General features: G+C 40.1%; 1 protein-coding gene across 20 annotated transcripts in view; it reads right to left on the bottom strand.

Moving 5' to 3' along the window:
• The window catches only part of ANKS1B (ankyrin repeat and sterile alpha motif domain containing 1B), a 1,073,060-nt gene extending 1,059,237 nt beyond the window's left edge, over nt 1–13,823 (bottom strand). For 19 of the 20 annotated variants that reach the window (XM_043881066.1, XM_043881055.1, XM_043881058.1 and 16 more), the window contains exon 1: nt 13,051–13,780. In XM_043881066.1, coding sequence (XP_043737001.1) covers nt 13,051–13,184 — 134 coding nt within the window. In that variant the 5' untranslated portion in view covers nt 13,185–13,780. Of the gene's footprint in view, nt 1–13,050 lie in introns of all 20 variants that reach the window. The other variant, XM_043881060.1, reaches the window with a different exon arrangement.
• Nucleotides 13,824–19,915: the final 6,092 nt, after the last annotated feature.

Below are 19,915 nucleotides of genomic sequence, written 5' to 3'. Positions count from 1 at the left end.
ACTAGTCCATCCCAAACTATCCCTTCCCCTCATTCCTCCCCCCGCCCCCAACAACCGTAAGTTTGTTCTCTAAGTCTGTTTCTGTTTTGTAAGTTTACTTGTATCATTTCCTCTTAGATTCCACATATAAGGGATATCATATGATATTTCGGTCCCTTTGCTGTTCATCTGAAACTATCACAACACTGTTAACTGAGTATACCCCAGTAGAAAACAAAAAGATGTTATGAATATAGTTGTATTAAAAAGATAATCTGTGTAACAATGTTCATCATAATATCATTTATAAAAATAACAAGTAAACTAAAATCTAGTATTAAGGGAATGTTTAAGTAACGGGTATATACATCACCAGATCAGTGGTTCTCATACTTTACAGAATACATAATAAACTAAGGAAGCTTTGTAAAATAAATATTCCTAGACCCTATACTCAAAAATTCTGACCTAGTAAGTTTGAGATGAGAAAAGGAAATGCATTATTTGAACAAACAACCAGGAATAACTGTGATGGAAGGGGACCAGGAAAAGTCTGCATTAAATGAACTACTACTGTGCGATTAGAAATATGATTCTACAATGAATATAGTAAAGTTTCAGGATATAAAATTAACACACAAAAATCCCTTGCATTCCTATATACTAACAATGAAAAAACAGAAAGAGAAATTAAGGAAACAATACCATTCACCATTGCAACAAAAAGAATAAAATACTTAGGAGTATCTACCTAAAGAAACAAAAGACCTATACATAGAAAACTATAAAACACTGATGAAAGAAATCAAACAGGACACAAACAGATGGAGAAACATACCATGCTCATGGATTGGAAGAATCAATATTGTCAAAATGGCTATTCTACCCAAAGCAATCTATAGATTCAATGCAATCCCTATCAAGCTACCAACGGTATTTTTCACAGAACTAGACCAAAGAATTTCACAATTTGTATGGAAATACAAAAAACCTCGAATAACCAAAGTACTCTTGAGAAAGAAGAATGGAACTGGAAGAATCAACCTGCCTGACTTCAGGCTCTACTACAAAGCCACAGTCATCAAGACAGTGTGGTACTGGCACAAAGACAGAAATATAGATCAATGGAACAGAATAGAAAGCCCAGAGATAAATCCACGAACCTACGGACACCTTATCTTTGACAAAGGAGGCAAGGATATACAATGGAAAAAAGACAACCTCTTTAACAAGTGGTGCTGGGAAAGCTGGTCAACCACTTGTAAAAGAATGAAACTAGAACACTTTCTAACACCATACACAAAAATAAACTCAAAATGGATTAAAGATCTAAATGTAAGACCAGAAACTATAAAACTCCTAGAGGAGAACATAGGCAAAACACTCTCCGACATAAACCACAGCAAGATCCTCTATGACCCACCTCCCAGAATATTGGAAATAAAAGCAAAACTAAACAAATGGGACCTAATGAAACTTAAAAGCTTTTGCACAACAGAGGAAACTATAAGCAAGGTGAAAAGACAGCCCTCAGATTGGGAGAAAATAATAGCAAAAGAAGAAACAGACAAAAGGATTAATCTCAAAAATATACAAGCAACTCCTGCAGCTCAATTCCAGAAAAATAAATGACCCAATCAAAACATGGGCCAAAGAACTAAACAGACATTTCTCCAAAGAAGACATACAGATGGCTAACAAACACATGAAAAGATGCTCAACATCACTCATTATTAGAGAAATGCAAATCAAAACCACAATGAGGTACCACTACACGCCAGTCAGGATGGCTGCTATCCAAAAGTCTACAAGCAATAAATGCTGGAGAGGGTGTGGAGAAAAGGGAACCCTCTTACACTGTTGGTGGGAATGCAAACTAGTACAGCTGCTATGGAAAACAGTGTGGAGATTTCTTAAAAAACTGGAAATAGAACTGCCATATGACCCAGCAATCCCACTTCTGGGCATACACACTGAGGAAACCAGAGCTGAAAGAGACACGTGCACCCCAATGTTCATCGCAGCACTGTTTATAATAGCCAGGACATGGAAGCAACCTAGATGCCCATCAGCAGATGAATGGATAAGGAAGCTGTGGTACATATACACCATGGAATATTACTCAGCCGTTAAAAAGAATTCATTTGAACCAGTTCTAATGAGATGGATGAAACTGGAGCCCATTATACAGAGTGAAGTAAGCCAGAAAGATAAAGAACATTACAGCATACTAACACATATATATGGAATTTAGAAAGATGGTAATGATAACCCTATATGCAAAACAGAAAAAGAGACACAGATGTACAGAACAGACTTTTGAACTCTGTGGGAGAAGGTGAGGGTGGGATGTTTCGAAAGAACAGCATGTATATTATCTATGGTGAAACAGATCACCAGCCCAGGTGGGATGCATGAGACAAGTGCTTGGGCCTGGTGCACTGGGAAGACCCAGAGGAATCGGGTGGAGAGGGAGGTGGGAGGGGGGATCAGGATGGGGAATACGTGTAAATCTATGGCTGATTCATATCAATGTATGACAAAACCCACTGAAAAAATAAATAAATAAATAAAGGGAAAAAAAAGAAATATGATTATATTTATATATTTTTATAAATTATATATATATTTATAAATTATATAAATATATAATTTATATATTATAAATATGATTATGAAGACTTTATAATAACACTAAAAGTTTGATATATTATTAAGTGAAAATTTTAGGATTCAAACTGTATACTCTATCTAATAACCACCACATTAAACAAACATAGAAAAGGTTATTTTAGCAATAGAATTGGGGCAATTTTTTTCTTATACTCAATTTTTTGAAACACTGTCATCCTATTATAAATGATTAAGCAACATATCAAAATTTCAAACAAAGAGCCAATGTATCTCCATGGCCTTCAGATTTAAAATTCAACTCCTATGGGCAGTACACAAGTACCTCAATCTCCAGACTTACTTCATATCCATGCTCTATAACTAACTACTTCTAATACTTCAAATTATATATATTTGACATTTTTTTACAAATTATTAAATATACTGTTCTTTTTGCCTTAATTACCCTTCCCCAAAATTGTCAGCCTAACAAACTCCTACTCATTCAACAAGATTTAAGAATCATCTCCTCTGAAGTTTACCCTGACTACTCACTCCTCCAACAGATTAAAGGAGTCTCCTCCTTCCTCTTGTCATTCCTGAAGCATTGTTTGAGACTTTCATTACAGCACACATTACAGTGTATTAACTCTTTGTTAATATTCTCCCATTATTTACACGGAGAAGGCAATGGCACCCCACTCCAGTACTCTTGCCTGGAAAATCCCATGGACAGAGGAGCCTGGTAGGCTGCAGTCTATAGGGTCAGGAAGAGTCGGACACGACTGAGTGACTTCACTTTCACTTTTCACTTTCATGCGTTGGAGAAGGAAATGGCAACCCACTCCAGTGTTCTTGTCTGGAGAATCCCAGGGACGGGGGAGCCTGGTGGGCTGCTGTCTATGGGGTCGCACGGAGTCGGACACGACTGAAGTGACTTAGCAGGAGCAGCATTATTTTACAAGTACTTGTTCATAATTCTTCACCTTCTCCATTATGACTCCAAAGTCTCTATGAAATTCAGAGTAACAGAACACTCTGTCACTAGCCAAAGCAAACCAACAGGAAAAACTTTGTTATACACTACACCACCACTGGAAAGTTTCCCATGCCAAAGAACATCTCAGCATAATTCCTGCAGCTCCCCCCAAACACACTCCTATTCACTCCCATGCCTTCATAATAGCAGCAAAATATTTATACAAAACAAGGATAATTCTGTATGTTAATACAGCAGTTTTTTAGTATCTTCAAAACACTAAGAAACTATATTTAGCATATTTAGATGCTATATAAAACATTTCAAATGCAGATTAGTAACTACAGGTATCAAACAAGGATTCAAAGTGGCTGAATAGTAATTTAGTGGTAAAAGACAAAAAGAAAAGTTTAGTGTGGAAGAATGCTAATTGGGATGCATGGAGCAGAACTTCAAACACCTCCCCAACAATGAAACACAGGTTTTTGGAAAAAAACCTACATATTGAGTAAACTTACAATATTAATTTGTTTTAATAAGAAAATGGATGCAAAAGAATTTGAATCTCAAACCATATTAGACACTGAAGCTCTTATACAACTATAGTCTATATCTTCGTCATAATAAATAAAAATACCTAAGGAATAATTTCTGGAAGCAGGCAAAAAATATACCATATACTGATACCTAAGATGAGTATAGGACTGATGCTGAAGCTGAAACTCCAATACTTTGGCCACCTGATGCGAAGAGCTGACTCATTGGAAAAGACCCTGATGCTGGGAGGGGTTGGGGACAGGAGGAGAAGGGGATGGCTGAGGATGAGATGGCTGGATGGCATCACTAACTCGATGCGCATGGGTTTGAGTAAACTCGGAGTTGATGATGGACAGGGAGGCCTGGCGTGCTGCGATTCATGGGGTCGCAAAGAGTCGGACACGACTGAGCGACTGAACTGACTGAGCTGAGAGATGATGAAAGCAAACTCTGTAAGGGCCAGAATTTTGAAGCTTCAACTTTTGTTCTTAATCTGCTTCTCACTATGCAGAGCTCATTCCAGCTCTCCTCCTCACACAAAACCCTAACCCTGGGAGAGGGGCAGTTGACACAAAAACTAGAGGCAGGCTCACCTTGTGCTACTTACAACAGAGAAGAGGCTGTCTTTCCAAAGAGAAAGAAATCTGAGCCAGAAGTATTAGAAGAAAGTGGTGGAGGAAACAGAAACATCAAGCAGAAGAAATGAGGTTGGCTTTTATGTCCACAACCATCAATCAAGAGATGATCGAATTTGATGGTAACAAGTTTACTCCAATTGTTTCAGCTCAGTTAACTAGAAGTAATTAACCGCTTTAAATAAAGCTGCTCTCACAACACAACAGAACCCAAATAATTCTACAGCACAACTGAATCAAAATTCACTTTACAGATTCATAAGGATGTGCTGTTAAATAATAAAGTATTACCTATAAGAAACACTTTCAGAGATGAACTTTGGAGATTACAACAGAAAGAAATGAGGAAAATAAAATTTATCCTTTGACCATATATTCTGATTCATCCTCAAAAATCACAAAACAGCAAGCCTCACCCAGGTTTAACACAAATGCAGAAGTCACTTGCTGTCCTACTGACACAAAGGAAAACTGGACTCTAAGAAGAGCTCTTAGATCTGTGTTACACAAGAAAATGCACTGGGCTGTCAACTGGCACCGTGCCTCGGGCTGCCATATGGTTTACACGACCATGTCATCACAGACGAGAGAAAGAGCTGGCACACAGATATGTCTTCTGGGTAAACTGCTGCTTTTTCAAACATGAGATAATCTCTCATATCAACATAAAATGAAATAACCAAGACTCATATTTCAATTAATTAAAACTATGCTGAAATATGTTTGAAATGGAAACCAAAGACACACTAAAATGCATTAAATGTTAAATAGCTTCAGATTCTGTAGGCTGAAATTAGTCTTTTCTAACCCATGATTGAATTATAGTCGGCTTCCATTTCTAGTTAAATACTCAGGAAGAATGTTCTATAATAGAGTCTGAAAGAATTTTCCAAAATTACCTCAAATGCATAATGAAGTAAATTATCTCAGTACACAACTGAGCTAATAAAACTCTGTTTACCGTCACCTGAGCGGTTAAGTTGCCGAGGTCGGCAGGCACACTACTGACCACTGGAAACTCCCGCACTGACGTCGGTGAGGACCGGCCTCAGTCCTCCATGAGGGTGAGAAACCCCTGAGCCGCACCACGACCGGGCGGTGCAAACACACAGGCTGAGCGGTCACCAGCTGGCTGTCCTAACTCCTGCTACACAGCATCCTCACAGTTCTGAAGAGGGAGCTGAAAAGCCTTTGGTTGAGAAAGAGGTCAATACCAAAACTCCCTCTCCTCTCCCCTCAGCCCCATCAGGCAGCTGCACTGTTCACTCGGGCAGACACAGCTCCCTGAGCAGAATGGTGCAATCACCGCTTCAAACATCATTACTAGCTAAAATAGATAACCCACTTGCAACTTGACTATTTTTATAGATATAACGTTTTCGTGCAGTTTAACTGCTCTATTTGTGATTTATTCCATTTAACCAACACAGCTTCCCTGGAAGTGAGTATCGTATATTACAGTCTCAACAGCCACAGCTGCCCAAACAGTTGAAAATTACAATACTTCCAAGTTGCCTTCTATCTCCTTGTATCTATCACCAAAAACGTCATGAACTGAATCCTGAATCTGAAAGACTTATAAGCTGTCTGGTTTACATATCTTTGGTGACAAGATTACTTTTCCCTCAGTTCTTACTGATATACTGCTTCACATGAAGGTCTTGAGAACTGGATTCCTTATGTTTCACAAGAATTTACTAACTATACTTTACATAGTATTTGACTCTTTGAGGCATTCAGAAAATTAAGTAAATTTGAGTTATTAACAAACTTTTATACTGCTTTATGAAAACAGAAATAACTCTTAATCTAAACTAAAAAAGGAATAATTTAACACAGTTTAAATGGGACTTATTTTTGTTTAGATTAAAAGGTAACTGTGCCAAAGAGTGAAATCTTAAAAGGCTTTGCAGCTATTTCATATATAATATAAAGGAAGAAAAAGAGGGAAGCAATTCAACTTGAGTACTCTAATGAGCTCTGATGAGTTCAGTTTTTTTGTTTGTTTGTTTGTTTTTTTAAGGATGAAAGAGGGTGCAAGAGGTAAAACTGAAAGCAAACACAGAAGTGAAGTATATACTTGCCCTGGAAAAGGCTAATGTCCTTTTCAGCTAAGTTTGAAAAAAGGGAGAGAAGAAATAAAAGTTCACTGCTATGACAGCTAATATAATCTTAATCTCTGACATATTAAAACTGTAGATGGTTTTAGACCACAAGAGAATTCCCTAAAACACCTAACAAAACTAAGAATCTGGTTCTTCCCAACTTCTATTTTGCTCTTATCCCTAGTGAGAATAATTTTCAACCCAAAAAGGATAAACAATGCTAAGATTTTACCAAAGCTCCATAAATACTGAGATCATAAGAGACACTTAGCCCCTTCAAATGAGTTTAAGTATCCAGATCCAAAAGAATTAGAAGCAAAGGGGTAGAAAGAATTTGCAACAAAACTAGGCATCATCAATAGTTCACTATCAGAAACAAGTTATAACAAAGTAGCCTAAGTTTGGTGGAATTTATAGACACACTAGGCTTCCCTGGTGGCTCAGAGGGTAAAGAATCTGCCTGCAATGCAGCAGAGGTTGGATCCCTGGGTCGGGAAGATCCCTTAAGAGAAGGGAATGGCTACCAACTACATTATTCTTGCCTGGAAAATTCCATGAACAGAGGAGCCTGGTGGGCTACAGTCCCTGAAGTCACAAAGAGTCAGACACGACTGAGCAACTAACACACACATACACAGACTTCCTACTACAGGGGTGGATCAAAGGAATGGAACAAACAGAACATAATGTGAATACAGAAAGGCAGTGGATAAAACACCTCATAATATTCAAACAGATACATTAGAGAGAAATAACTGGCTAACAGTTCTATTAAGTGGCCTCAATGTTGGTAGAAAGACCATGCATAAAGATGGTCACTTTCAAATTTATAATAATTTGAAGTTCTTTAGGAGTATATCATAGTTGTTGAATAACAGTTATAGAATACATGCTTATTAAATCTACATATGATGCAGAAAAGAGATTTTAATATACTGGAAAACAGACTCAAGAGCCAAGAGAGCTAGATATATTATAAATATAGGCTAACGTAGGTAAGATTAAATATAATAGGAATAATTTAAGTTCAATCAATGCTTTCACAAGTACCAGACAGGGGAACCATGACAAGTTGACAAATCATTGACAACCATGACAATGGCTTGACAAGTCACTGGGGGAAAAAAAAAAAAAAAGTTGAAGTTTTAATTGACTGTCTGCTCAACGTGAGCCAAAAGCACCATACAACTTAGAAAATGTTGACCTGTACTAAGGCAGGTCTTAGATCAATAATAAGAAGCTAATAACTTCATTGTATCATGTTTTAAATAGCCGCTATTTCATTTTCATTGCACAATACATGTTTACTCTAAAATATGGGAAAATACAGATAAGCCAAAAAATAAAGATCACTCACAATTCCACCATTCACTAAATAATCCTATTCCTTCTCCAGCGGATTTTTCCAACCTAGGGATCGAACCCTGGTCTCCTGCATTGCAGGAAGACTCTCTACTGTCTGAGCCGCCAGGGAAACGCATTAACTACATTCTTGTGCTTATCATTCCAGACTTCTTAACATGCAATATAAATGTTCACACACATTTATTCTTTGTTAAAGAAAAGGATCATACTAAATATGCTGCTTTGTAATTTTTTTTTAATTCAAAATATATCAAGTCCCACTATATCCTACACTGATCAAATGACAACTATTGCATTTTTTTTCATTCCTGCTCACCATATTTGAAGAAAGTCATTGAAAATTTTGAGATTAGGAAAGAAGTATGAAAATGTTAGTTCTTAACGTGCTCAGTCGCTAAGTCATGTCTGTCTTTTTGTGCTCCTAGGGACCACAGCCCACCAGGCTCCTCTGTCCATAGGATTTTCCAGGCAAGAATACTGGAGTGGGTTAACATTGCCTACTCCAGGGAATCTTCCCCGCCCAGGGATTGAACCCACGTCTCCTGTGACTCCTGCATTGGCACACAGATTCTTTACCATTGAGCCACCCAAAAAGCTCCAAGTTCTTAACACCTATGCTATATTACCACGTGGCAACTGGTTGTTAAAATCTTAGAAAAAATAGGAGATTCATAAGAAAACAATACAGCTAAATATTAGCTAAAGAACTGCCCTGGCAAACTAAACTACTTTATACTGACCCATAAAGCCAAATTAGTACCAACTGCTGGAAATTACAGGGAGGCGAATTTTAGCTCAATAAAAGATGAATATTGTAAGTAATTAGAGCCATCAAAAAATAGAGTGGCTGGATCTAGCCATTGCAGGGTTTAACAGAACTGCAATTAAGTGACTGGTAAAGGATGTTATAGGTAAATTCTCTAGGTAAGAAACTGGATGAAAAGACTCCTTTGTATTTGAAGATTCTGTGATTTTAATGGAAAACTTGCTATAGAAATTTACTCCTTGTTGAAGGAAATGGCAACCCACTTCAATATTTCTGCCTGGGAAATCCCATGGACAAAGGAACCTAGCCAGTCCATGGGGTCACAAAAGAGTTGGCCATGACTTAGCAACTAAATAATAACTAATTTACGACGATGAACACTTTTGTGTTCATTAGCAGGTGTATGTCTTCTTTGACATACTGTCTGTTTTCTTATAAATAACTGAAAAGACAACAAGGCATTGGAACTTGAAAAAAAAAAGAGAAATTTACTCCTAGTACCATGTAAAGCCAAAATGTTAGTCCCTTAGTTGTGTCAGATTCTTTGTGACACCGTGGACTATAGCCTGCCAAGCTCCTCTGTCCACGGAATTCCTCAGGCAGAATACTGGAATGAGCAGCCCTTTCCTTCTTCAGGGGATCTTCCCGATCCAGGGATTGAATCCGGGTCTCCTGCATTGCAGGCAGAGTCTTTACCATCTGAGCCACCAGGGAAACCTAAAGCCTTAAGAAATAGTCAACAAAGTGATAAGGAACTGGAGATATTTAGTCTTGATAAAGTAGGACCTTAAAAGTGTTGTACGCAGAAGTCAAGATTAAATTTATTCTGGAAAGCCCCAAAATTTAAAACTAAAAACAAAATGTAGACGTTCAAGAAAGGAAGATTTCAGCTCAAGGGAAAGGAAGGGTTACTAATAAATTAAAGCTTTCTAAAATGAAAAAATAACAAAGAAAAGAAATACAGTCAAGTAGTCTAGAGTTCTGTGAGAAATCATAGCACAATGATGAATACCAATGTGCTAAATGCTTTGCATTAATTTCTATACCCCATTTAACCCTTACAACAGCTCCATATGATAGGTCTTCTTACTATTTCCACTTCACAGAAGAGCACAGTGAGACTTAGAAACATATTTATTCAAGGTCATTGTTACTTTTGCTGAAAATCAGTGTCAACCAAATATACCTGATTCCCCATTATACAGCTACTGCTCACTTAGTAGGTAATAAATGATCAAAAGCATCTTCAGAAAGAGCATCTACTGATTCTCCAAAGAGCAGTCAGGAGTTGCTTTTTTTAAGGATATAAGGATTTTTAAATTATTATTCCTACCAAAAAAGTGTTCAAATTAGACTCATTGGCCATGTACTTTAAACTTCTGCAAATAAAACAGATTCAATGAATAAGACTTAAGGCAAGGTAAGGCAAATCTGAATCACAAAACTTAAAATCCTTGCCATTACTAGTTATGTGATCTTGGGCAAGTTCTCAATCTTCCTATCTCTTTAGTCCATCATCTGAGAAATGAGGACCAACCTCTCCAGGTTGACATAAGAATTGAATGAGATGATATACGCATTTAGCACAGGATCTGAGCCTATTATTACACAACACAAATAATAAAGTAGGTCAATGTTAAATCGCTTCAGTTGTGTCCGACTCTTTGTGACCCCAAGGACTGTAGCTTGCCAGGCTCCTCTGTCCATGAGATTCTCCAGGCAAGAGTACTGGAGGGGGGTAGCCATTTCCTCATTCAAAAGTAGGACAGGGGAGTACCAAATCTAATCCACAATTCATTCCAAAATATTTTAAAGTTTTGAACTGTCTTTATGTCTGAAGGTAAAAGGATAATTTTCTATTATCTTGTAAATAAGCTTTTGATGACAATCATTTGTGAAATAAAATGACAACTAAATAAAGTGTGCTTTCTTAGGAATTTCATTTTATGTAAAGAATCACCCAAAGAAGATAATTTCAATTCTCATTTTCTTCAAAGGCACTATTTTAGTTGTTTATTCAATATGACATACAAAAATGGAAGTGTAAAGGCTACTGGTTTTGATTTTGCTGTTTTACAACTTGGTTCAAACTACTCTAATGAACACATATTTTTAAGGTTTTCTGTTTTGTTTTCTATATGTATTCTCACTGTAGAGCTACTACTACTACCTCTGACAAAACCAGCAAGAGAAAACCTCTCATTCAAGAAGTACATTATAGTCACAATTTTCATGTCATAGTTGATGTTTACCAACACTAAATAGTTGCTATTCTATTCCGAAAATTTTACATCTTCTTTTTAAAATGACACAACCAAGAAGGCATTTAAAAGATGTTTAAGTTCTATCACAAAGATAAGTTTTTTAAAACACCATTCATCTCAAAGAAATCAACTGAAGTTCTCCCTGCTCTCAAAGAATTCTTTAGCGTTTTTGCAAAGAAATTGATTATTTTCAGGATATCAGTTTCTAACCATAATGGTATTTATCACTGATATGATAGCAAACATTTCTTTCACCTGCAATTTAAAACTATACCCAAATAAACTGCTTCTGTATAAACTACCTGTGACTAACGGCAATTACTAGATCTATACTCCGAAATTTGTACAAACTGTCTACCTGTAATTGAAAGTGAAAATTACTTAACAAGGGAGTGCACACAAGAGTCATCACTTCTAAGACTTACTGAAAAAAATGCCCCATAAGTATTCATTGTTCCAAAGTGAACTATCATTCCAATAAAATGCCACTGTCAACAAGTACAGATGATCATGTGTGGAGCTTTCTAAAATCCCATCAACTATTTTCCAACTAAATTCATTTCACCATAACAGGAATGTTCTCATTTACCCTATTAGCCAAGACTGTAACTGCATTATCTGACCAACACAACACATGAAAACTTGTGTAAAGAACACAATGTCATCATTCAAAAGTTTGTATTAAGCACTTGTCAAGAGCAGCAAAGAACCGTTTTTAAAACTGTTAAAAACCAAGGAAATCACTTGAGCTTAAAAATTTTTTACAAATAGAGTTAGACTTAAGAGATGTTTTAGGGTGAAGATGTGAATGATGATCGATGCCTCCAAAAACATCCAAGATAAACTGAATAGCTATGATTTTAGAAACTAAATAGCTTTCCTTGAATTTTATCTAGTGAATATTCTTCAGGCTTCCTCCCTCACAACTGATTTCATTTGCCCATCAATTCAACGTTTAAATTAATTGTTTTTTCAAATATGTAAATCACTCTATTTCTAAGACACTGCCTGCTGAAAAAAAGACTGTGTATGTGTGTTTCCAAGCAATATTAAGTCTCACCTGGAACATCTTCACATTAAAAGGCCTCTACTATATTCCATATACACTTTCCCAATCCCAACCTGGCATTCTTCATCCTGAGATACAACAACCAAGTTTCACTCAGCCATGTCCAGGTGACTGAAAGTACTGCTGGGGCTGCCTAACCTGCCTCGTTAAGTTTTACACACACCCTGTACTGATGACATCTCACTAGAAGGTTCACTCTCTTCATTTTGTGGGATCATATCCCACAGCACAGCAAATGCCTTCTGCAAGAGAAGGGAAGCAGCAACCAAGGGCTGTGGCTTTTGCAGGATAATGGCATGCACGCAAAAGCTTCTCTGCCAATTTCATTTAAATAGCCGAAAAGGGAACGGCGGGGTGGGGGGTTGGGGGAGCGGTGCGGGTAGGAAGCTGGATTCGAAACTGAAAACATATAATAAACATTGATGGAGAGCGGGTGAGACGTAAAAAATTCTTCCAGCAACACTAGTGCTAGTGCATGTCCAAGTTCTGCACCACAGCTCACAGAAAAGTAGCTACTGACGCATTGATGGAAGGCTATTTTAAAATTACTCAAAGAATCTAAGGCATCTATCTGACAGGGAGGTTCATGCCTCCACTCCATACACACATTCTGTTTTCCTACCTAATTTAAGAATGAATCGCTGGCAGCCACCAGGTGCAATAACCGTGAGGAGGAAGGACGTATTCATCACAATGCATAGCGAGGTGTGCAAACGCGGAGCGGGTTCCGGTCCTTACCTTAGCAGATTGGACAGGGGCAGGGGTCCGGATCCACCGCCCAGGATCCCTCCTTTCCTGCCAGACAGGAGTTTCTCCACCAGAGCCACATTTCCAGTGCGAGCAGCTTCCAAGAGCTCCTGGTCCTTCCCCATAGTCTCTCAACGACTCCCTCTCAGAGTCCTTCCCCTCTTCGGGTCCTCCTCCCCGCCCACCCCCGATCCCCACAAATCCAGAGCCCTCCCCGCCCCACCCTAAGATAATGCCAGAGCTCCAGCCCCTAGAGAGCCCTGCAGCCCCCGGCCGGGAACACTACTCTCCGCTTCTCTTCGGGGCGCAGCTTTTACAACGAGGACCAGCCCATGTCTTGGAACAGGGTCTGGCTGAGCTGGGAGCCGCGACGCGCCCCCACAGCCACTCCCCTTAATTCCCGAGGCCTCGTTCCCGCGGTGGGGTGTCAGGGGGTGGGGACCGGGGATGCTTTTTGAGAAGCGGGAGGAGGATGCTGAGGACTGAGGAGGTCGGAGGAGGAGGAGACTGAGACCGTCCTCGCCTGAGCGCGAGCGCAGCGAACGCCCGCGGCGGCTGCGGCCCGCGCACCCTCGCGCCCCGGCCCGGTTCTCCTCAGCTTTTGCGCCGGGCCCGCTCGGCGGTTAAGGCGGCGGTGTCCGCGGGCCGCGGGCCGCGGCTGAGAGGAGCGCGGCGGCTACGGCTCCGGCGGCCGCGGCCCGCGTCGAGGCCGCGCTGTGCGGCTGAGCTGCGGCGGTCGCGTGCCGAAGGCGGCGGCGGCGGCGGCGGTGGCGGAGGCGGCTCCGGGCTCGGGCGGGCGCCCAGGTCCGCCGGCGGCGGCGGCGGCGGCGCAGAGGCCTGGCGCGCGGGGCGGCGGGCGCGCGGGGGCGTGTGAGCACCGGCAGGTGCGGCCCGTGAGTCCGTCCGGGGGCGGCGGGCGCGGGGCGGGGGCGGGGGCACGAGGCGGGGGCGGGGCGCGAGTGGGGGCGGGGCGCGAGGCGGGGGCGGGGCGTCGGGACGAGAGTCTCCGGGTTTTCGTGGGCGGGGACCCTCCCTCCTCCAGTCTCCTTGGGAGAGGTTTAACCGTGTGAGGACTGGAGTTCTCCGGGCCTCTGCGACTCCTCAGCCCGGCGGCCGCCGGCGCCACGCCTCAGGTCAGTCACGACGCGTGAGGCACATCCTCCATGGCCGGGAGGCGCGGCCGGCGACGCTGGGGAGAAGCCCTCCTGCCCCCGCTTGTGTCGGAGCCCAGGCGACGGGACCGGCTTTTCGTCCTTCCGTTTACCTGCCTCAGACCTGCCCTTGCAGTTCAGTTTCGGTGGCCCTGGCCACCGAATGGTCTGTGACTGTTGCGGTTTTTCTAGGGTCTTTCATCAGCCCTCTATTTCAGTTGGGCTTTGAGGATCTGCTGACTTGTGGAAATAACCAGGAAAAAGGCTCTCATTGAAAATTCCTCCACATTCACACTGGGAAAAAATATAAATGAGCACGGATTAGAGACCCACTTTAATTTGCATATTCATCAGCAATTCATTGTGTATGACTGGCTTGATTTTGTTAGCTGCTCTCCTTGCCCGCGATGGAGAGCACGCATTTATTTTCTTTTGAAACTTCCTGTAACACCCTGTGCTTTGCCTTGCCCTTGGAATAAACTTCATAAATGTTAACTTGTTGATAATCAGTTGGGAGGAAAGGGACATAAGAGGCACTTTCCTCACAACTCAGTGATCTGGATATTACTACCATATATCCACTTTGGTAAGGAGGAAATAATTGTGTCAAAGCGTTAATTAAATTTCTCAAGATGCTGCACAGTAAGTGGCTGAAAGAATTGAACCACAGAACTGACTCACTGAGGAGCCCATGCTCCTCCCAATGTACCATACTGCCCCCATGAAAAAATTAAGTGGACAGACAATAATGATCAAAGACATTTCATGACCAGTTACTAGGCACCGGGTACTATTCTAAGCATCTCAACCTTGTCACAATCCCATTAGATGGATACCACGTTTATCTTTATTTTAAAGATGAGGGAACTGATTAGCTCAAAATCATGGGGCTAGAAAGTGAGCCAAGACTCAAATACAGGACTGCTTGCTACTGGCAGAAATTTTAATAATTGGAAAAATCTTAAAAGACATTCAGGGATAAGCAACAAGTGTAGTTTTAAATTTTTTTATGAAATTTAGTATTCTGAGATTTTATTTGAATGGCTCAAAGTATTAGGTATATTATGGCTAAAGGAAGTAGATTTTGAGCTAGTGGTTTTTGTTTTTTAATGTTTTAATATTAATATGAAATTATGTATGATGATAATATGATCTCTGATATATTGGGACTAGCAGACCAGTTAAAGAAACAAGAGGTAAGGAGCCATTAATTTCATTTTGAAAATGGCATGGAGAAATCCTTCTTCCACTTTCCTAATGTTGCCACCTAAGCAAAACACATCTTTCCCAGAACATACTGGAAGTATTCAGTTGGTCAGAGCTAAAAGTAACCCGCAGTTTTGACAAGCAACAACAGTTCATCATGGCTGAGTTACTGATCAAGAGGGTTAATCCCCAATGGGAAAACCATTAGTAATGATTTACTAAAAGTCAGTTCCACTGTTTCATATATTCTAGTGGTATGTGATACTCCAAGCCAGTTTTCCACTCAGAACTCTTTGTAGTTACACCACTGTTTCTTGTTGAAGAGGACAAAGGCTTGACTGCATGGGAACTAACATGCAAACAAAAAATGAAAACATTCTTCCAAAAATCTGAAGAGGCCATGGACTTCCCTGGTGGTCCAGTGGTTAAGGATGTACCTGGCAATGCAGCAGACACTCCCTGCGGGTTCAATCCCTGGTCCCAGGAGATTCCACACGCCCTGGGGCAGCTAAGCCAGTGCACTTCAACTACTGAGCCCTCAGACCTAGAGCCCACAGTGAGGAAGAGGAGAAGGTAATGTCACATAGCATCAAGTTAGCAACTGAGCTAAGATAGGGCAGCTCTGTGATTTAGGGAGTAGATTTGGAAGAAAATATCTGCTTTCTCTCCACCTTGACCTCTATAGTTGCTCTGTGTAACTCGGACTATGATACACTGTGGGACAGAAGTTAGCAGCTCCAGGCTACAAAATACTATGAAGATATTAGACATCTGAATAGAACACAAAGTTCTAAGTTTCTGCATTCTATTCAAATTTGTCTCCTCATGCCTATATGGCACAAATTTTGCCCTTCATTATCTTCCTGAGGAGACCCAGATGTCAAGCATGTTAGCAGTCTTTCTAAATTTATGGTTATGAGTATTGAAGGCCACGGAATGTCAATCACCCATCTTCTCCAAGTTCTAACCAACCGAGAGCAGACATAAGGCCCCAAATGAGCATCACATCAGAGTGTCATCTCTCAGAGGTTTCTCCTCTCGAGAGAAATCTGATGTGGAAAAATAAGGACTCCTCCAAGATCATCACAGGCTTCCCCGGTGGCTCAGCAGTAAAGAATCTGCCTGCAATGCAGAAAATGCAGACTTGATTCCTGGGTTGGGAAGATCCCCTGGAGAGGGAAATGGCTACTCCCTCTAGTATTCTTGCCTGAGAAATCCCATGGACAGAGGAGCCTGGTGGGCTACAGTCCATGGTATTGCAAGAGTTGGACACGACTTAGTGACTTAACAACAACAAGATCATCACATCACATAACATTCCACCACCGTCCTGCTGATTCTATCATTAGCTTCCTCCTCTCTCAGAGCGCCCCTGCCTATGTGCTCCTACCTTTGAAAACCTGTGTTCCCTACAGGTGACCCAGTACACAGCCCACTGAAAAATGTAGTTTTGTCTCCAAACTATTTTTCCTCACAGAAAGAAACCCCTGAAATTCCAAAAATAATTTTTCACCATCTCTTTTTATTTCCCAGTGAGGAAAAGAGCTAGCATCCCAATAAACCTATTATGCAATCTCTCAGAGGGGTGTTTAAGAAGACACAAGAACACAGTATCCACTTTTGGACTGTCATCTCTCTCAAGGGCTAATCTCAACCTACCTCATTCTTACACCCCATCCTCTACTTCTATCTCTCTCCTACACATGGGTCACAGACTTTTTTGGTAAAGGGCCAGAGAGTAAATATCTTCAGGTTTGTGGGCACTATCGCACCACACTCAGCTCACCATTGTAGCGTGAAAGTTCATGTGTGTGTGCTCAATTGCTTCAGTCAGGTCGACTCTTTGTGACCCTATGGAATGGAGCCCGTGAGACTCCTTTGTCCATTGGATTCTCCAGGCAAGAGTACTGGAGTGGGTTGCCATGCCCTTCTCCAGGGGATCTTCCCAACCCAGGGGTTGATCATGCATCTCTTATGTCTCCTGCATTGGCAGGCAGGTTCTTTACCACTAGTACCACCTGGAAAGCCCTGTAGTCATAGGCAATATTTAAAACAAATGAGTGTGGCTGTGAACCAATAAAACTTTCTTTATGGATACCGAAATGTGAATTGTGTATACTTTCCATGTGTCACAAAATATTCTTTTAACTCTTTTTCAACCATTTTAAAATGCAGAAACAATGCTTAGTTTACTGGCCATATAGGTTATGGGTAGGATTTGGCCCATGAGCCATAAGCCTACAGATTTAGGAATGACTTATTCTAAAGCCCCTTTATGGGATTCTACTTCTTTGCTTGGCCTGATTGTTTAGAAGAGGGAGAAGGGCAGGAGCCTAGAATCAGATTATCCCCTGAGGCAGCCAAATATTCCCAGTTTAGGCATAAAGGGAACCCTTCCCATCAGCAAATCCTCTCTAATTTCTCTTCTATCTCAAGGAAGATCCTTTCTTGAAGTGAAGACTTGTCACCAGAGGAGACATTTAAACTGAGGCTTGAGAAATACATGGCAAAGGGAAGCAGGAAGTGAAGAAAGAGTGTTTCATGCAGAAAGCTGTTTGGGAATCAGTAGGTAGAATTACTCTCAGAACTAAATCCCTATGTCACCTCCTGCCATCTTTTCTTTACCTCTGTTTCTACCTTGTTTTATTCACTCACATCTCCCAATCATGCTTGCCTTGTTTATGAAAATGAAGTTTGTTATTGTTGTTGAATGTTCTTAATTTCAAAATTAAAGTATCTACAAACACTTTTTCTAAAAATAAGTTGCTTTTTCACTTGTATATAGTCTCTGATTCCTTTTTAACTGATGATATTTGCCCACTTCAAAGGAGCTTCCCTCTTTCTTTACATGAAAAACACCAAAATAAATAAACCATGGCTTGTTCATTTTTAAATATCTATGTATACATTATGGATCAATGAATAGGAATGGGAGTTAGTTGCATGGAACAACTTAAAAACAAAGCTAAGCTGAATATGAAAAAAATGAATGGTTAATTCTAACTATAATTGTCCAGCATACATATGCTTTTTAATTCTCTTACACTAACAAAGAAACATGTGCAACCAATTCTCTATTTATTTGCCACAATCCAAAGTCCTCCCACCTTCCATATTCATGGACCAGCTTCTTCCTATTACCCAGCTGAGGTCCAAGCCTGCCAACTGGGGGACCAAGCTGGGCTGGATTTGCAGCCAAGAACAGAAGGGGAGTAATTGTGAGATTTTCCTGGACTCAGTAGCTAACATTATCTGACTAAATGTGTCCTCTTCTACATTGGTACCTAAATGCTTTCCACAGCACTTTTTCCACAAATTACAGTTTTATAATTTAAATACACACAAACATACCATAGAACTGTGGTCAGAAGACCTGGGTTTCAATCGTAGTGCAACCTCTTCTTAGATTAGAAGCCTTCTAGAGCCTTCAGTCCATAGAGAAGAGTAATACATACCTTTACAAGTATGTCAGTTTGTTACCCTGATGCAACAAAGTACCACAGACTGGGTGACTTAAACAAGAAATTTATTTCCTCACAATTCTGGAGACTAGGGTCTGAGATCAAGTTGAAGGCAGTGTTGGCTTCCTTTGAGGAGTCCTTCTTTGGCTTATAATAGCAGTCTTCTTCCTGTGCTTCACATAGCCTTCTATGTGCGTATGTCCTAATCTCTTCTCATAAAGACATAAGTCTTATACAGTTATGGCCCATTCTAATAATCTCACTTCAACCTAACTACTTCTTTAAAGACCCCATCTCCAAATACAGCCACATTCTGAGGTACTGGGCCTTAGGACCTCAATATATGAATTTGGGGGGGATACAATACAGTCAATAAAAGGGTTGATGAATGTTTTGAGGATCAGATTGAATGAGATTAAAAAAAGTGAAGGTATTTGACTCTTAGTAGATATTTGATAAATACCAGTTAAATCTAAACAAGTAATTTAAAAGTATCCATTTTATATCATTATTTACTACAATTTTATAGTATCTATATCTAATGTAATATTGTCCAGAAACATCTGATGTTGAAGATAGACTTTAAAAAGAAATCTATATTTCTTATAGGGATGCACAACTGCAATCCTATAGTAAAGAAATTCAAAACTCTTGAGTTAATTCCTTTGCTGCCTTTGAGATTCAGCAGTAATCAGGGAAAAATTACTTCCCTTCTGTATCCATGTGATCATACTGCTCATGAAGATCATAAAAATTTTCTCTTTGGGGGAGTTCTGAGCATTTTAAACATCCGAGTAATTGGAGTTAATTTTTTTCAAGGCCTTGTATCTAAAGAGTCAAAATTTTAAGTTTGATAGTTTGACTCAAATGCAAGATGTGTGTAAATGTGTATATATGTGTTTCCTATGCATGTAGAAAAACTGTAAAATTAGAAAAATCCTGTGGTAATGCTAATAAATACTTTAATAATCAATAAATATCACATCAATAAATGCATTATTACTGTAATTCATACATAAAAAAATAGTTGAAACTCTC

Source organism: Cervus elaphus, chromosome 22 (assembly GCF_910594005.1).
Source record: "Cervus elaphus chromosome 22, mCerEla1.1, whole genome shotgun sequence".
Taxonomy (NCBI): domain Eukaryota; kingdom Metazoa; phylum Chordata; class Mammalia; order Artiodactyla; family Cervidae; genus Cervus; species Cervus elaphus.
The sequence above is the reverse complement of the archived record's forward strand: the minus strand, read 5'-3'. Positions and strand labels throughout refer to the sequence as shown.